Source organism: Elephas maximus, chromosome 4, assembly GCF_024166365.1.
Source record: "Elephas maximus indicus isolate mEleMax1 chromosome 4, mEleMax1 primary haplotype, whole genome shotgun sequence".
NCBI lineage: Eukaryota > Metazoa > Chordata > Mammalia > Proboscidea > Elephantidae > Elephas > Elephas maximus.
The window spans coordinates 57,527,851-57,544,628 of NC_064822.1; the positions used below are offsets into that span (position 1 = coordinate 57,527,851).

A 16,778-nucleotide genomic window follows, 5' to 3' on the forward strand; every position below is an offset into this window, starting at 1 on the left:
TGGAGTCAACTCAACGGCAACTAGGTGGGTTTTGTTTTTTATTGTTCTCTAAGAGTCAATACAGGAAGAGACTACTCGTTTATTTCTCTGGGTCATAAAGAAAAAGTTTGGAAATTCTTCACGATAAAATCTAAACCCTTTAATATTAGGGATCTTCACATAAGAAGTGTTATGAGATGCTAAGAATACTAAGAATTTTCTTTAGTTCAATGATTATAACATTCTCCTCTTATTTTTACACTTTGAAGGTTGCTGAACCTTAGAAATTCATTATGCATGCTGAATTACGTGTGGCACTACAGTTGCATCATTTAAGGGGCTACTTAAAGAATATTCCAGCATAAGAACAATGAGACAACAGATTGGCTAAAAACAAAAACTAACACAATTATAAACAATAATATCACAACGTTACCAGAGACAACGCGTACTGATTTTATCCATAAGCAGTGTACCACAAGGTACAGTTCAAGGTCACAAGTAACTGGCTGTTCTTTAATTCTGATCAAGCAAAATTCCCAGCAAGCCCCAGCAATAGCAAGAGCAGCAGCAGCAATTCACTCCAGTATAAAACTGTAGCCTTACATAACACTCACTTTCCCAGGAAGTCCCAAACAAACCCCCCTGACGGTGCAGGCACAGAAACCTGGCGTGGAGGGCACAATTTGCGGGAGACTGGCTTTCTAAGAAACAGCATGACCGGGCAAAGGGGACACACACACACAGATAAACACACAAAGACCAAAAACCCCAATGGAATAGGACCATGATAAAACAAATGAAATGAGAGGTGAAGAAATTCAAATGATAAATTACACGGAGACGGACACCCACACAAAGGAAATAGTGGAATGGCAACACAAGAAGCAAATGGTTAGTAGGAAACATAGCAGCCACACACATGCACCTTAGTACTAAATCTGGGAGCAAAAGGTATAATATAATCCCAACTGTTCTTTGACATATTAAGCACTGGTTATATCCTAGAATAAGCTGAGCTCAGCTTATAAAAATGGCATTCAAAGGCATAAGGGAAATTAAAATCTTAGTTTCTAAGCAAGCCATAATACTAACTATGGCCACTTTTGTTTAAGACACTGGGCCAAGATGGAGCAAAAAGATAAATCCCATATGGATAGGGAAGCTTCGATTAACAGTTGCCAGTAAATCCTAAAAGACCATGTATAACTAACCCTGCTGGAACGGAAAAAAAACTGAGCTAGGAATTATAAAACCAATTCTACTAACTCTACTCAATCACCGTCTTTAGGGATAACTTCCCTGACTCTTGGTTTCCTCTTCCATAAAATGCCATGGTAGATCTCTAAGGTCTCTTTCACAAGTAAAACTCTATAATTCTACTGTTTACTCGAATCTTAACTATGTTACAGAACAGGAAATTATAAAGCTGGTAGCAAAAACTGAGTATGGAAAACTGTTTTTGCTGCTGTTGTTTTTAGTAGGCAAAAAGCTTTGAGTCAAACCCTAAAACAAAATTACAGCACTACATGCATGATCAGAGGGCAGAACTATGTAGTGCTTTTTCAACCTTGTAAGTTATAGTCTGTGGAAAGAGTAGATCATTTAAAATTTTTTCTCAAAATGTGAGAAATAAAGTAGCTAAAAAAGCTGCTAACTGGGGTGCTTTGCATACAAAACTGCACATAATCTAATTGTAGGACTCTGTTAACTTGTTAATTATAATTTAAAGGTACCACTCCATGTATCTTATCCAGAATTGGGGGAAATGAACAGAGTTAATGTATGGGTTAATATCAAAATAAGAGGAAATAAATGAGAAGGCAATCAACCCATGCTATTCAGTGAAGGAGAACTGTGGGGGTTAGAGTTCGTTGATTTCTTGAAAATTAAAATTCTATGGGTATGGAATAGAAGAAAATAATAACTTCTAGGTGGAAATACTGAAGTCTATGGTTACCCCCCAAATTTATAACTTAATGAACAATTTATGGAAGGAATAGTCCAGCATTTCTTCAACCTTCAAGAGCGTGAATATAAATGACTCCTAAGAATAAGGCTGTTCCAGGAACCATACAGAATAGTGACTTCATTCTGTCATAGTCAGTCTTTCTGAGTGTTCAGAAGAATGTGGGTGATTAGCCTCTATCTAATGCAGTTCTACTGGAAGAGCTGTTTCTACTGGAAGAGCTATTTCTATGTACTTGTGGATTTATGTTAAATGTATGGTGTAAACTGTCAAGAGGCATACGCCTGATCTTTAGTACAAAACACTCTAAAAAAAATTAAAAAAAAAACAAAAACACCAAAACTCCGAAAGCTGCCTGGCTGAAGCTGCTCAAACTCAGCTCATTCTGAAGAATTCAAAGTCAGGGCTCTATAAAAATCACAGCCAAATCTCCTAAATTACCTCAAAAATGTTGTTCCTTCTCATTTTGACCTTTGTACTGATGTAAATGTCTGCTTTTTCACAATACAAATTCTGAAAAGCCTATTTATTCATAGCCCACAGGAGCATCAGTTCAACAAATAAGATCTGAACCAATGATAAAATATTAACTCCTTGAATTAGACAGACAGATTCGATAGATAGACAGACAGATAGATAAACTATTTATACTCCATTAGCCAGTAAAAAGTTCTATTTTCTTAATCACTGGATATTTTCTCCTCTGCCAATCAATAACACTGAAGTCCATAACTCCCCAATTTATTACCATTCCATGCCACTTCTTAGAGGCTACAACAAAAGAATTCATACCGACTTACAATAAAAAATGAATAATAAAGTAACACCAAGCACTCAAGAACCTAAACTCAGAAACACATATATTGAAAAAATATGCCCCCAAGGTACAGTTTTAAAATCATACTTTAACATTTCTCACCTAGTGAGTCCCCATTTAGATTCCCTGTCCTTACCTTTCCAACTCAGCTATCTTCTTATCTTTATCATTCTTCTCATTTTCCACCTCCTTCAAGATTTCCAAGAGACGGTCAACTTCTGCCTGCGCCTTGCTGGATTCATCTTTGTACCTGGTAATCTCTCTCTCCAATTGCTGTATTCGGTCACTCATCTCTGGACTGGCTCTGGCTTCCAGTGTTGCCTCATGTGCCTACAAAGTGTTCAAACAGTGGGCAAACCATGTCTCAAGGAGTTGTCTTAAATTCCGATTTAAAATTATTATCATATATCTACTTTCAACAGTGTAAAACTTCATATTATTTCACCTTTCCTAAACTGAATGAGATGTTTTAACTATTACAATATTAATATTGATAATAAAAAGATTAAAAAATAATTTAGAACATAAAGCTTATTATCATGCTTATTATTATAGGCTTTTAGAGAATACGTAGGTCCTTCCAATGTGACCTTGAACAGCACAACGTTTATCTGTATATAAACACCTTCGTATGTTATATGCTTTTAGTTACACTTTGTATTTACTGCATGTGTTTTATTTTTACAGTAATATTTTATTTTACAGTAATACACCTGGATAATTCCATATAAAAAAAGCAGAATGAAAAAAAGATGAAATGTTTTATCAACGATTTAACATGGAACAAATGATAGACCTATAATGAGTTTATTGATTTCTGAGATTAATCAAAGATAAATTAAAATTTCACCAATAATTCCAAAACCCAAATATAATTACTACTATACTTTGGGGTATATTTCCTTCCTTACTTTTTTTGTGTATGTCTGTCTCTCTTTCTCTGCAAACATATGAGATAAATACAGATATTTCTAAAACAAATACAAATATAATAAACTGCATAGATATTTGCATATTTTTTTACTAATAAAAGATTTGCTTATATTCCCACCACCCAGAGATACTGATGTCATAATGATGCAGATTCCTCTTATAGATTTTACCTTATAACACAGACCACACAGCACAACTTTATAATTTTTTTTCACTTAGCTTGCCATGAACATTTCCCAGCATTCTTAAACACAATATAAATATACAATTGTTAATAGCTGTTTATTCCATCTACGTACATATCAATATTTAATTACCATTATGCATTCAGGCTGCTTTCTACTTCTCATTATTTTAATCAACACTGCTATTCTGGGAAACTTTCTGCAAATCCTGAACCTCCTATGGCCCCATAGGTGATCCCTTACTGCTTAAGAGAAACAGTATAAAATTGTGACCAAGTTATGCCAGAAGTTACTACACTCTTTTCCTTACAGAATTTGCATTTTTGCACTAAAGATGGATGAACAGCATGTGTAAGGTCTCCTGTTGGAGCTCCTTTTCTACAGGGATCTTGTGAGCGCATGCTTTTTCAACCTAATCTACTTAGGGAGCAAGCTGTCTAAGGATTAACCTGGATTTTGTCCGAGGAAGGGTAAATATGATGTGTTTATTACTCTGTTCTCCAGATTATTCCACATATTTATACTTTCAAAAGCTTTATTATACTCTACTCCGCAGTGAATATGTATATACTTTATAATGGAACGCTTATTTGTTACTTTGGCAATTTTTTCTAAAAATGCCTATCATACATGGAACATGATTTCTCACATAATAAATTTCTATGGAAACATGGATTTCCAATTCATTAAATTGATGGTTTATCTTTAATATAAATTTCTCACATTCATTATATTCATAGTTTAACTCTTTATGAATTCTTTGATATCACTATATTTTGACCCCTGGATGAAGAATTTATCACATTTGCTTTTTTATCAGAAGGCTTTTTGATATTTATTAGGTTGACAAGGATGAATTCTTTGATGTATAGACTAACGAGGTCTCAGTACAGATGAAGTCATCTCACTTTCAATCTTACTCTTAGGTTTCATCTCCTACATGATCTTTCTGATGTTTAAGGAGAGATGTCTTCTCTCTGACAGCTTTCCTACATTTCTGCATTCACAAAGTGTCTCTCCTGTGTGAATTATCTGATGTTTAATTAGGGGTGCCTCTGGATAAAGGTTCTCCCATAATCACAGCACTGAAAGGCCTGCTCTTCTATATGAGCTCTCTAGGTTTAGCGTGCAACGAGGGCTGACTTTTGGGTGAAGTCTTTTGCACATTCGCAACATCTACCAGGATTCTCTCCATTATGAGTTCTCTGTCGTACACCAAGTTTGTTTTTTGAAAAACATCTTCCACACATGGTACATTCACTGAGTTTCTTCTCAGTTTGAATTCTCTGACTTTGATAAGAGTTTTATGTTAGAGGGTTTTCCCACGTTGATTAGGTTCAGATTTCATGCCAGGGTGAGCTCTAACAAGATGAAAGAATAATTTCCCATATTCATTACATTCATCATCTTTTTTTTTTTTTGGGTGGAGAGTACAGAATGTATTTATTATTCTCTGTCTGGGTTTTGTTCCTTAGACATGACAGTTCCTAGGTGGAGGGGGGCACGCCCCAGCTCCCTAAGTCATGGTCCCACAAGCCGTTCCGATGGTTTTCCAGGATCAAAGTGCTCTGAGAAAGCTTCACAGTTTTAATATTTCCTAGATGCTCAACTGACGCAAAGTGACAAAATGGCCCCCCACCCCCACCCACCAAAAAAATAAAACCCCAAGCCCCCGACAGCTGGTCTACAGCCATATGAAAAAATAATACAAACTCTTCTTAAAAAATAGATTACACAAAAAGAAGACAGAGGGACAGGAGGAGGGGCAGGGGCCTTGCAGGGAGGCCCAGGAGGGGACAATGAGATGAACCTGGGGGCTGGGATGCTGGTAGGCACCTGCCTTGTCCGCTATGCCCAACCTCCCTGGGCCTGGGCTTGCTCATCCCCTCCCTCTCAAGGGACCCTGTCTTCACCCTGAGGCCTGGTACCTGCTTCTCACTAAAGTGGTTTCAATAAAGAAACAAAAAAAACCCAAAGGGAGAGAAAAGGCTGCTGCCTGGCCAATGAGGACTTCCACCTGCAGGATCAGGCCTTCCTCTGCTCTGGGGGTTCCGGTGATTATCAATACCTGCTGCAGCCTAGACACCCCTGGGGGATGATGTGGCCCTAGACCCCGTTTGGCTCCTGGGAACTTGGCCCCTGCCTCCCTTGACACACACCCTCCTATGTACCCAGCCTTTACCAGGGTACAGGGCTAAGGCTGTCTTCAGCCCAGCCTCAGAGGGCTGCAGAGAGCTGGTGGCTGGGCATTAGGGGTGGACAGGGGCACAACTCGCACGGCCCCTCTAGCTCATGCGATGAGAAGCCAGGGGGCAGTCCCCCCACAGCAGAGGTAGGGCAGGGTGAGGTGGTGTGTGTGCAGCCAGGCCAGCTCTGGGGCTAGGAAGGCAAGGGCCACGTGTGCTGGGCAGGAGAAGGCCAGTCGGGGGCCTGGCGCTGGGGGCGGGGTCCGGGCCTCTGCTGCCCCAGCTTCGGGCTCTACACTTGGCCTCTCCTGCAGAGCTGGAACCCGGCTGCACTGGGGAAAAGGGGCAGCTGAGTATGCCGGACTCAGTCGGGGACCTCTGGGTAGGCAGGCAGTCCACTCTCGCCACACCGGTAGGTCTCCCAGAAGCCCCTGTCCAGCTGCTCCAGCTGTGCACCCAGTGGCAGGTGGCCAGCCAAGTGCATACGCAGGGTCTCCAGCCACTGCTCCAGCTTCAGGAAGGAGGGCCTCTTGTCAGGGTCCAGGTCACAGCAGCGCACTGTGATGGGGAAGAAGCTTGGGGGGCAGCTCAGGGGGCAGCAGTGGTCCAGGAAGCCTCACACGTTGAAGCCGAAGTCCATGGCGCGGGGCAGGTAGTCAGGGTCTGCGTTCACCCACCCAATGATCTCACACAGGACGATTCCAAAGGAAAACACATCCACCTTCTTGTCATAGCTGTGGCCACTGATCATCTCAGGCGCCATCCAGTATGGGTTGCCCACCACTGCGTAACGCTTTTTGTGGTCCGGCTTCTTGAGGCTCCACAGGTCCTCGGGCTACGTCTTCTCATCCACCGTGGGCTGTGCCAGCCCGAAGTCTGCCACCATCACGTTCTTGTTCTCACGGACCAGGCAGTTGTGGGAGTTGAGATCCCAGTGGATAATGTCCATGGAGTGGAGATAGGCCATCCCAGAAGCAATGTCCTTGGCAAAACTCACCCTCTGGATCCAGGGGTACTGGCTGTCCCTGCTCTTGATGATACCCCGCAGTGTGCCCCCTTGATATACTTGGTGATGAAGCTGAGCCTCTTGTCCTTGTAGAGTACCCCGAGGAACTTGAGCATGTTGGGGTGCTCCAGGCAGCGCATGACCTTCACCTCCTTGAGGAAGGTCCTCGGGGTCTCCTTGTCGAACCGGATCAGCTCCTTCATCACCATCACCTCGCCGGTCTCCCGGTGTGTCACCTTGATGGCCTGGCCGAAGCAGCCCTTGCCCAGCACCTCCTCATGGATGAGGTCCGATGGCCTAAAGATGCGGTGACGCTGGGAGACCATGTGGAGGGACTCAGAGCGACTTAGATCCTTGCGCTGGGCAGCCAGGGAGCCTAGTGAGCCGACACCCGGAGACCTGTTGATGCTGCAGCTCCTTAGGACACGTTTCTGCTGGGCCACGCTGCCTGCCTCCCCACTTCATCATCTTTCTTTTCTTGTATAGCTTCCATTTTAAATTATGCTTTCAACGCATTCCCCAGGAGTAACTTTTAGGAAGGCTTTTTCTTGTATAAACAAGTCTGTGCTCAAAATTATTTTTCTATATAATTTCTATTTTGACCACTTTCATCTGTCAATGTTTTTTTTTTTTTTGTCTATGAATGCAACTTGCCGAAGAGGTTTGTCTTGGCTTTCACGGAGGTTCTCTACTTGGTTATCAACTTGGTTCCTGTGACTCATGATCCAGGAGGTGCTTAGCTGGGTGACTCTGGCTCAGGGTCTTTCATGACACTGAGATGTAGCAGTTAAGATATTGGCCAGGACTACACTCATTTGAAGGCCCGACTGAGGCTACAGGATGTAATGTCAAGGTGGCTCGTTCATCCGCCTGGTAGTTTAGTGCTAGTTTTTGATCCCATTCTTTGTCACATGGACTTGAGTTTATATGATTTTATGAGTGACCTGGAGCACAAGCCACCAATACAGTGGTCCTATAAGAAAATGCATTCCATACTGTAATTAAATCGATTTACAAATTAAATTGTATAACATCTATTTATAATTACAGACAACATAACATAGGTAATGAGACTACAATCTTAGAGGCCATGATCTACCTCTAAATGTTATCTGTACTTAAGCTGTAAAAGCCTGCAATTAATTTTTGTTTGCTTTATTTAACTCTAATTTTCTATCTCCTCTGACTATACCTATAGTTGCTAAAGAAGCAGGATCTTAGCACAGAAAAGGCAAAAACTTTAAAATCTGACAGACTGGACATCAAATCCTGGCTCCAAAAATTGATAGTTATGCATCTCTGACAATGTTATTTATCTCTGTCTCAGTTTCCTCATCTGTAAAACAGGGGTAATATCAACCTTATAGGAGCGTTATGGAGTCAGTGAGATAATCTTTCTAATCCTCTTCAAATACAGTACATAATAAACTTATTACTAATGGCCTAGCTTTTATGTTAACCTCATTTATAAAGATGAACAGGTGGAACATGGTCCATTGAATATGGTCCATTTCTGGATCACTATAGAAAAAAATTCAGAATGTGTAACAGTAGGCTATTATACAACTTCCAGTGTTGACAAAACTCAACTGTATTTTTAGTAGGCCCAATGGAAAGCAAAATTCTTTTAGTAGTTAGTTAAAGAACACAATTTATGGTCAAACTAATTTTATAGTCCAGATTGAAAAAAAAATAGCCAGTCTTCATTTTTTAAGGTTGTTCTACTTTATTATATAGACAAAAGAAACCCTGGTAGCATAGTGGTTAAGTGCTACAGCTGCTAACCAAAAGGTTGGCACTTCAAATGCACCAAGCACTCCTTGGAAACTCTATGGGGCAGTTCTACTCTGCCCTATACGGTCGCTATGAGTTGGAATCGACTCGACGGCAACAGTTTCAGTTTTCTTTTGGTTATATAGACAAAAGACTAATAAAACATGGAGAAATAATTATCTTAGATTCCAAATAGATTAGTTTTTTTTTTTTTAACTATTAGACTTCTGAATATTCATTATTGTGCCAAAAACTATTATAAGCCAAGAGATGTTCAGGGCCCTAAGATGTACTAAGATGACAGAAGACTGCTACTAATCTCTACAAGATAATATCAAAAGACATCATCAGAGATTCACTGCTGATCTTACTATAGCAGGTACCAAGGCTGAGACCTACTTTCCACTAGACTCTCATTTCCTTTTCCTTCTCCGATATACTGCTTTACCAAACATGTGTGAGTCATACGGCCCTAAGCATATAGAATCATAAAGCTACTGCAAATGTGATACCATAAAAATGGAGTTAGGTAAGAAAATGGTTACCACCACCCAGCTACCTCCTTGATGTAAGGGTTTGGGATTTTACAAGATAATATGGGACAAACAAATGAAGTCAAAAATTAACAGCCACACTTAGAACTGAGAAAGGGAATTCTTATTCAGGATCCTGTTGCAAATAGTTACTAATACCTTCAATGTATTCTGGAATACAAAGCAGTTTCAATAATTAAAAACTAATTTTCAAGGCTTTAATTTTTCTCCTGAATCTCTAAAGCCCTGCATGTATAATATATTTAATAAAAAGATAAAGACTAAAATATCCTATTTTTCCTCATTCTACAAACAATAAAACATATTTAGTGTCTAAAATAGTCTGAAAATAATGAAGGAAAAATATATATATACTTAGGGAATACGGAAATCCTGGTGATGTAACGGTTAAGAGCTACGGCTGCTAACCAAAAGGTCGGCAGGCACTCCTTGGAAACTCTACAGGGCAGTTCTACTCTGTCCTAGAAGGTCACTATGAGTCGGAATCAACTGGACAGCAACAAGTTTGGTTTGGTTTTGGTAGGGAATACTTAGAAAAGCTCTGACACACAAAGTACCTTGAGCAACTGAGAAATTCTAATGTAAACTGTGCTAAATGCTTTGTGGAAGTAAAGGCTATACTTTCTAGGATTATATCCTTTGCCAAGTTCGTCTGTTTAAAGCTTCATCAGTTGTGAAAATCCACAGTTCCTAAGGGTGCCCTTTACTCAAAAAAATAAAAATAACAAAAAAACCGCTGCTGTCAAGTCGATTCTAATTCATAGCGATACTATAGGACAGAGCAGAACTCTCCCATAGGGTTTCCAAGGCTGTACATCTTTAGGGAAGCAGACTGTAACATCTGTCTCCCATGGAGCAGCTGGTGGGTCCAAACCACCAACCTTTTGGTTAGCAGCCAAGCACTTTAACCACTGTGCCACCAGAGTGGCCTTTACAGGAGAATTTATTGGCAAAAGCTTTTTTTTTTAATGCATTAAAAAAAAATTCTACCCTTAATAACCCTTAATTAGTGTGGCTAAAAAGCTACAACATGGTAAAAGCAATAGGAAAGAGAGGCAAGGGGGCCTTGAATAAATTAGCCCACTACAGAACAAAATGAAGCAAAAGTAGCAGATACGCAAGTATTTCCTAATTTGGGAAAGACTTTTTTGGTCTCACAGAAACTTTTCCAACTTATATTCGCCTCCAATATATTTTACCAAGGAGTCATTCAAAAAAAACAATTCCTACTTGAGAAAGAAAGATGAGAAGGTCAAGTGTATTCACTTTTCTATGGAGTAGAAAAAAGGCATTTGTGCATCATATGGGGAAAAAAATTAACCTGATCTTTATGGCACCATTTTGCCAGATCACATATTACCTTAGATGGGTGAACCAACACTATTTCATGATGCTAAAGAGAAGAATCAGTGAGAAAAGAAGAAAGAAAAGTAGAAGGAAATGGTTTAGGAAAAGGACAAGCTAGAGAGAAAAAGGTAAAAGGTTGAAAAAGATGGTTAAAAAAAAATTCAATCAAACAAACAACAAAAAAACAAAACCAGAGACAAGAAATAGAGATTTCTTTCCAGGGAAAAAAAGAAAAATAGCATCTTTAGTATTTTTTAAAATTCTGACAACTCAACAGTTGAGTTTTCCACCCTTTCCTTAATAATTCCAAGGTTGTTATCTTATGCTGAAGACACAAAATATCAAAATTCAGTACGGAATACAAATTATTAAGCTATAAATAAGTAAAAAATGACTTTAATTTATCTTTATTGCAACACCAGTCATAAACAGACAAGAAATTTACTTTGAATATTTCAAATGCTAAACAGTCTTTTGAAGAGATATAAGTTAGAACGCTAACCTCAGGCCAGTTATGGTTTTCAGCAAGGAGAAAATATACCAGATATTATTTTGTGTAAATCTACAAATATGCAATAACACACACACAAAAAAAGAACTGCAAATACGTAAGACAAAGATAACGAAATTCTAGGCCAAATGACCTACTAAGAAGAATTAAAATTGTAGGGAATAAAAAACTGACACAACATTTGTCCCACTTTTAAAATATAATAATGCTAAGGAAGTATTTATCTACTAGAATGAGATAAAATCTGAAATAGGATATTTAACAATTGTTCTGAGACTTATATTTTATCACTTAACTCTTATTTCATTCTTAGCTCAAGATACATGCTCTTGTTTATTCCAAGAAGGGCATTTCTGAAGTTAAAGGTTTTTCTTTCCAATAGAGACAATTTCCAATGTAAACCTACCCAGAAACCAGTAAACCTAAGAGCTTATAAACATTTTGATACTATGGTGAAACACTCAGTTTCATTTGATATCCAGTAGAACTGACAAAGTCATACAAGGCAGCTATTCTGTTAATTCAGACCCCTGAAATCTACTTTCAAATTCCTAGGAATAGGTAATTTATTGATTCCATAAATACTTTTATGCTAATTAATAAAACTAATCTTGAGCCCCAAATATAAGCAATAAACTGTGCTTTTATCATTTTAGTTTTTATTCCAAATGGCAAAATTTATGTAAATATCTTCAGAAGAAGAATGAATAAGGCTGTTCCATATGGAAAACTACAATAACTTCAGTTGCAAAAAGTTAAGAGCTTAGAAGTCATCGCATTCCCATTCTCACAAAAAAGAAAAGGCTGAGCAAACTGAAAATGACTTTTCTTGGACCTAACAAAGAACTGAGGTTACAGGGCAATTTGCCACCTCAAAATCAAGAGAGATGGGCAAATTCAGAGGGTCACAGCTGAGATATGTTTACCTACAGCAGGAGCTGCTGGTAAGAAAACTTAACTTATAATTTTGAAGAACTGCTAAGTGTGGACTAGCCTGAGAGTGAGAAACTCCTGGGGGTCATAGTCTTAGGGGACGCCTCCTCATGTTTTCATGGGCTTAACCCCCGGGAAGCTTACCAGGTTCTCAGTGAAGGGCTGAGAAAGATCCCTACATAGCTCTGGCCAGGGCAGGGGAAGAGTAACCACTGTGAAATACACCCACAACATTCATTCTCTTTCCAAAGGGTGACTCTTCAGAGGAAAAGACTTGACCTAAGCTTCATCTTCATCTTAGCTGAGGGAAGGGCATTTCTCCCACTCTAGCCCCTGCTAGCCTTCCCATATCACCTAAGGGGAGACAAAAGCTCAGAAACGCTTGTGAAGATCACAACCAGGAACACAGGCCCATAAAACGCCGAGATTTCATCTTAAAATGATAGAACGCTTCCCCTCCCCCACACCTTACTACCACACCAATAGGAATCCAAGTATAATAACACTGTATTGCAGCTGAAAGAAACCTAAATATATCTAACAGTTGCATGTGCAATATTCAGCTGTTAAACGGAAAACATCACTCCTCTTTTAATGAAAAAGAAAAAGCCAACTATCAAATTTGAATTGATTATAACTGGAATCTTTAATCTTAATTTAAAAAAACAGCTGCTGTCGAGTCAATTCCAACTCACAGCAACCCTATAAGGATAGAGAACTGCCCCATAGGTTTTCCCAGGACTGGCTAGTGAATTCGAACTGCAGACCTTTTGGTTAACAGCTGAGCTCTTAACTACTGTGCCACCAGGGCTCCAATCTTAATAAAAGTACTTTCTTATTCAAAAGTAACTTTAAGATACCGAATATTCTTCCTTTCCTTAGTTTTAGAATGTGATTTTATTTTTGGTGTTCCCTAAATGAAGATTCATTCTGAGGGTGGCATGTTAAATACACTCAATATATGGAAAGAGCACAAAACTAAGTCTCAAGACTAGGCTATATGCCTTATTCATTATTAATAATATGCAGGGACCCAGTTACTACAACTGCTTCTAAGTCTCAGTTCCAATCCTCACATACTTAATAACTCAAAGACGATAAATACGAAAGAGCTTTGAAAACTATAAACTGCTATATAAAATTAGAGAGGCATTATTATAAATCAAAGAAATAGATAGTAAATATTTGCACCATGTTTACCAGTACAGATGACTATTACTGTTACATTATCGCCTCCTAGAAAGTCTGAGTCTAATGAAAGGAAAATATCAGATCCATTTGAGATTTTTACATTGTGGTCTCATATTTGATCCAAAAGGGAGCTGCATATTTTAATCCTCCTCTAAACTGCCTATTTTCTAAGCATTTGGGGATTCTCATGAACAAAATAAAGTAGGGTAAGAATGCGAGAGAATTAATCAAGGTAAAAACGGTATTTTGAACTTAAAAAAAAAAAAATTTTTTTTTTTTTTGAACTTTGGAGGATTATTATTCCATCTCTAAGTTATTCCACTTGAACACCCTAGAGTTTTCCACTATGTTCTTATTTAACACAAAAAAAGAAAATGGGAAATTTTCCTTTAACCTTTTTCAACTGCGACTCCATTTTTAGACACTCCTCCTTCTTCTGCTCCAAAGCAATCTCTAGTGTCTTCAGCCGGGAGTCCTTTTTCAGTCCTGAAGAAGCCAGGGAAGAAGCATGTTCCTTCAGATCCAAGAGTGAAGCCTGAAAGAAGCAATGTACACAGGGAATAAATACTAACTTTATAAACAAAGTGAATGTTTAAATTTCTAAATTGATTACGTTGGTGGCTTGTCATTTCTTTCAATTACCATATCAAGAACATTCATGAAATATAAAGCAACAGAAATTTTTCTTAAGAAACACTGCCCTTATCCCTATTTAAAATGAGTATCAAATCCTAACTAAAATAAGATGGACTTCAGAAATACCAACCGAACAGTGATTCAAAGAGTTCTATCAACACATAGCCATTCCCATAAAATTAAGTAGTTCAAGCTTTGTGAATATAACTAGTCTAACCTTAGAAACTACATTGACTCAAACATAAAAAAAAAAAAAACTTCCTTTTTGGAAGGAAAAATTCCATTAGGAACTTAAAATTCCATAAATTTTCCTAAAAATGTTAGAAAGAGAATTCAGAGAAAGACCCTAAAGCTCAAGCATTTTTATGTGATCACATGGTATTAGGCATCTTTGCTATTTAGGTCACATCAACAGGATTCTCCAAATGCAACATCAAAGTATATTAGGTCACCTAATTGGTCATTAAAGGTCGTTAAGCCATTTATGATCTCTCTGCCAAGGTCCAAGAAGCACTTTAAAAACTTCTGTAAATAAATTTTCCTCCTTTTGTACACTCCTTTTTTCTGTCACTTTTCTTACCACTAGCACAATATTTCCCAAAATTTAACTGGGCTTCCTGTATTTTAGGCTCTCAATGCTAACACGTAAGATATTAATTCATAACATAGTGAAAGAGATAGGATTTAAGAAGTGACTAATTCAATCTATTGTGTCCCTGCAAGGCTTTCTGAAATATTCTTTAAGGTCTTTACAAAAAGCCTGCTATAAGAATCTTAAGAAAATTTTCCATCGAATGTCTTTTATAGTATATCCATTTTGTGAGCATCAACAACAAATACACATGTGTAACGACTAAGCAAGCCAAATAATTCCATTTCGGTGATCTTAACCTCTTTTTCTGAGAGGTCGCCTTGCAATAGGCTGACTTTTTCTTTCAAGTCTTTAAGATCTTTTTTGTAGTTATCAATTTCCTCTTGCTTTTCTCGCTCCTCTCTGTCCCGCTGCTCCTTTAAGCGTTCAATTGTCCGCTCCTGATAAGAGAGCACATCAATACATGAAGAAATTCTTTTTGGTTCTGATTATCGTTGACTGCAATTCTGCTTTCAGCTTATAAAGTATCATACTTCCATCCTCCATTAGAGAGACAGTGATAAGTTGTTAATAACTGACTTTACAAAGCACTCTGCTTTCCCAGCTTGGTATTTTGAATTCTGGCAAAAACAAAGATCTGGCTTTGTTCTTTTGAATACCCAAGGTTTCTCTTCCTATCATTTCTACTAGTATCACATATCTCTAAAGTATTCTTTTGGAATAATCCCACATATCTAATTCTCAAGTAGTCAAAATCCTATACATATGTCCCCTAGTGACAATAATTTACAATTATTTCTTCTTCTTTATATATAATTCACATGTTGATTAGATGTCAATGGAAACAACTCAAAATTCACAAAAAAGGAGGGCGGAATGAGAGAGATTATGACATGTTACGCTTAAAGTATAAAGAGGGTTAAAAAAAAAAAAAAGAAAGCATCAGAACTTCTTTCAACATATACTCAGGAAATTTAAAAGTTGAAGCAATTTGACTATATTTCTGGATATTATTTCTGAGTATATACAGGGATCAAGGCGTGACCCTTGGCAGGCAGCCTAAAGCATTGAGTCCAAGACTTAGGAAGCAGTGACCCTATCCCTGTTTTTTTAAAAAAAAATCCAACTAAAATGGATTTCCTAAACTTTCTTTGAGACATTAACACTAGTCATATAGGGCTACTTCTTTAGTCAACCAGTCCTGAAAAACTAGGCTTGTTCTTAAAGGTGAAATGAAGTAACAAGGCCAAGACTATAAAAACAGCAAACACATTAGATTAACAATCAAAATCCATAAATATATTAGGCATATACCTAAGATAGATAGATATACAGACAGACAGATAGATACAAATATCTAATGGTCAATGTTTGGAAATTCCCATACCCTTAATTCTAGTTGACCATATAAATAAATATATATATCCTTTCTTCTTCAGAAGAGATTAAATGGGAGATCACAGAAAATTCTGCCACTGTCCTTTAGTGTAGAATCCATCTTGCCTAGTAGCTGATGCTTAAACTGGCAGTAGCTAAATGGATTTTCTTTCCCCTTACACTACGTTTGCCAGCAACAGCACAAAAGAGCTCTTCTCCATTTTGCCCAAAGGGATTTCTTCTGTATTCTATAGCCAAGTCCCATCACCATAGAAACTTTTAGATTAATGAGAAAGCAGAAGAGATGCATCTATGAAGAGTCTGGGCCAGTCACTTACTTTCTCTGCAAGGGCCTCCTCCAAAGTTGTCAAGGCTGTGTCAGTGTTGGTGGTGTCAGCCTGCAAGGATTTGACTCGTTCTTTCAAGCTGCTCATCTGCTTTTCCTTATCTCTAAGTTGCTCTTGAAGATTTTCAATCTGAGTATGAATATACATTTAAGGGAAAAAAAGAGAAGACAATGGTAAATAAAAACAGCCACATTTTAAGTTGGAAACAGGTAGATCAAAGTTGTGTGTGTACATTTTGTGCAGAAATAATTTAACCCTAAAAGTTCCAGAATTGCATGCAAAACCATAAATCCAGGATTTACAGCAAGAGAGAAAAGGTGCACACATGAGTATGAATATACATGCATATATACAAATCCCTAAAGAAATGAAGAAAGTATCTAGGGAGAAAAGATCAAACACATATATGAGATACACGATTTTTTTAAAAAATGCCAAGAGG

General features: G+C 38.1%; 1 protein-coding gene and 1 pseudogene across 12 annotated transcripts in view; both read right to left on the bottom strand.

The window, feature by feature from the left end:
- The window catches only part of ERC1 (ELKS/RAB6-interacting/CAST family member 1), a 530,770-nt gene that overhangs the window by 325,178 nt on the left and 188,814 nt on the right, over positions 1–16,778 (bottom strand). For all 12 annotated transcript variants that reach the window (XM_049885108.1, XM_049885107.1, XM_049885109.1 and 9 more), the window contains 4 exons: positions 16,328–16,465; positions 14,912–15,052; positions 13,779–13,919; positions 2,902–3,095 (listed from right to left, as the gene is read on the bottom strand). In XM_049885108.1, coding sequence (XP_049741065.1) covers positions 2,902–3,095; positions 13,779–13,919; positions 14,912–15,052; positions 16,328–16,465 — 614 coding nt within the window. The remainder of the gene's footprint in view (positions 1–2,901; positions 3,096–13,778; positions 13,920–14,911; positions 15,053–16,327; positions 16,466–16,778) is intronic.
- Positions 5,577–9,314, bottom strand: LOC126074791 (LIM domain kinase 1-like; annotated as a pseudogene).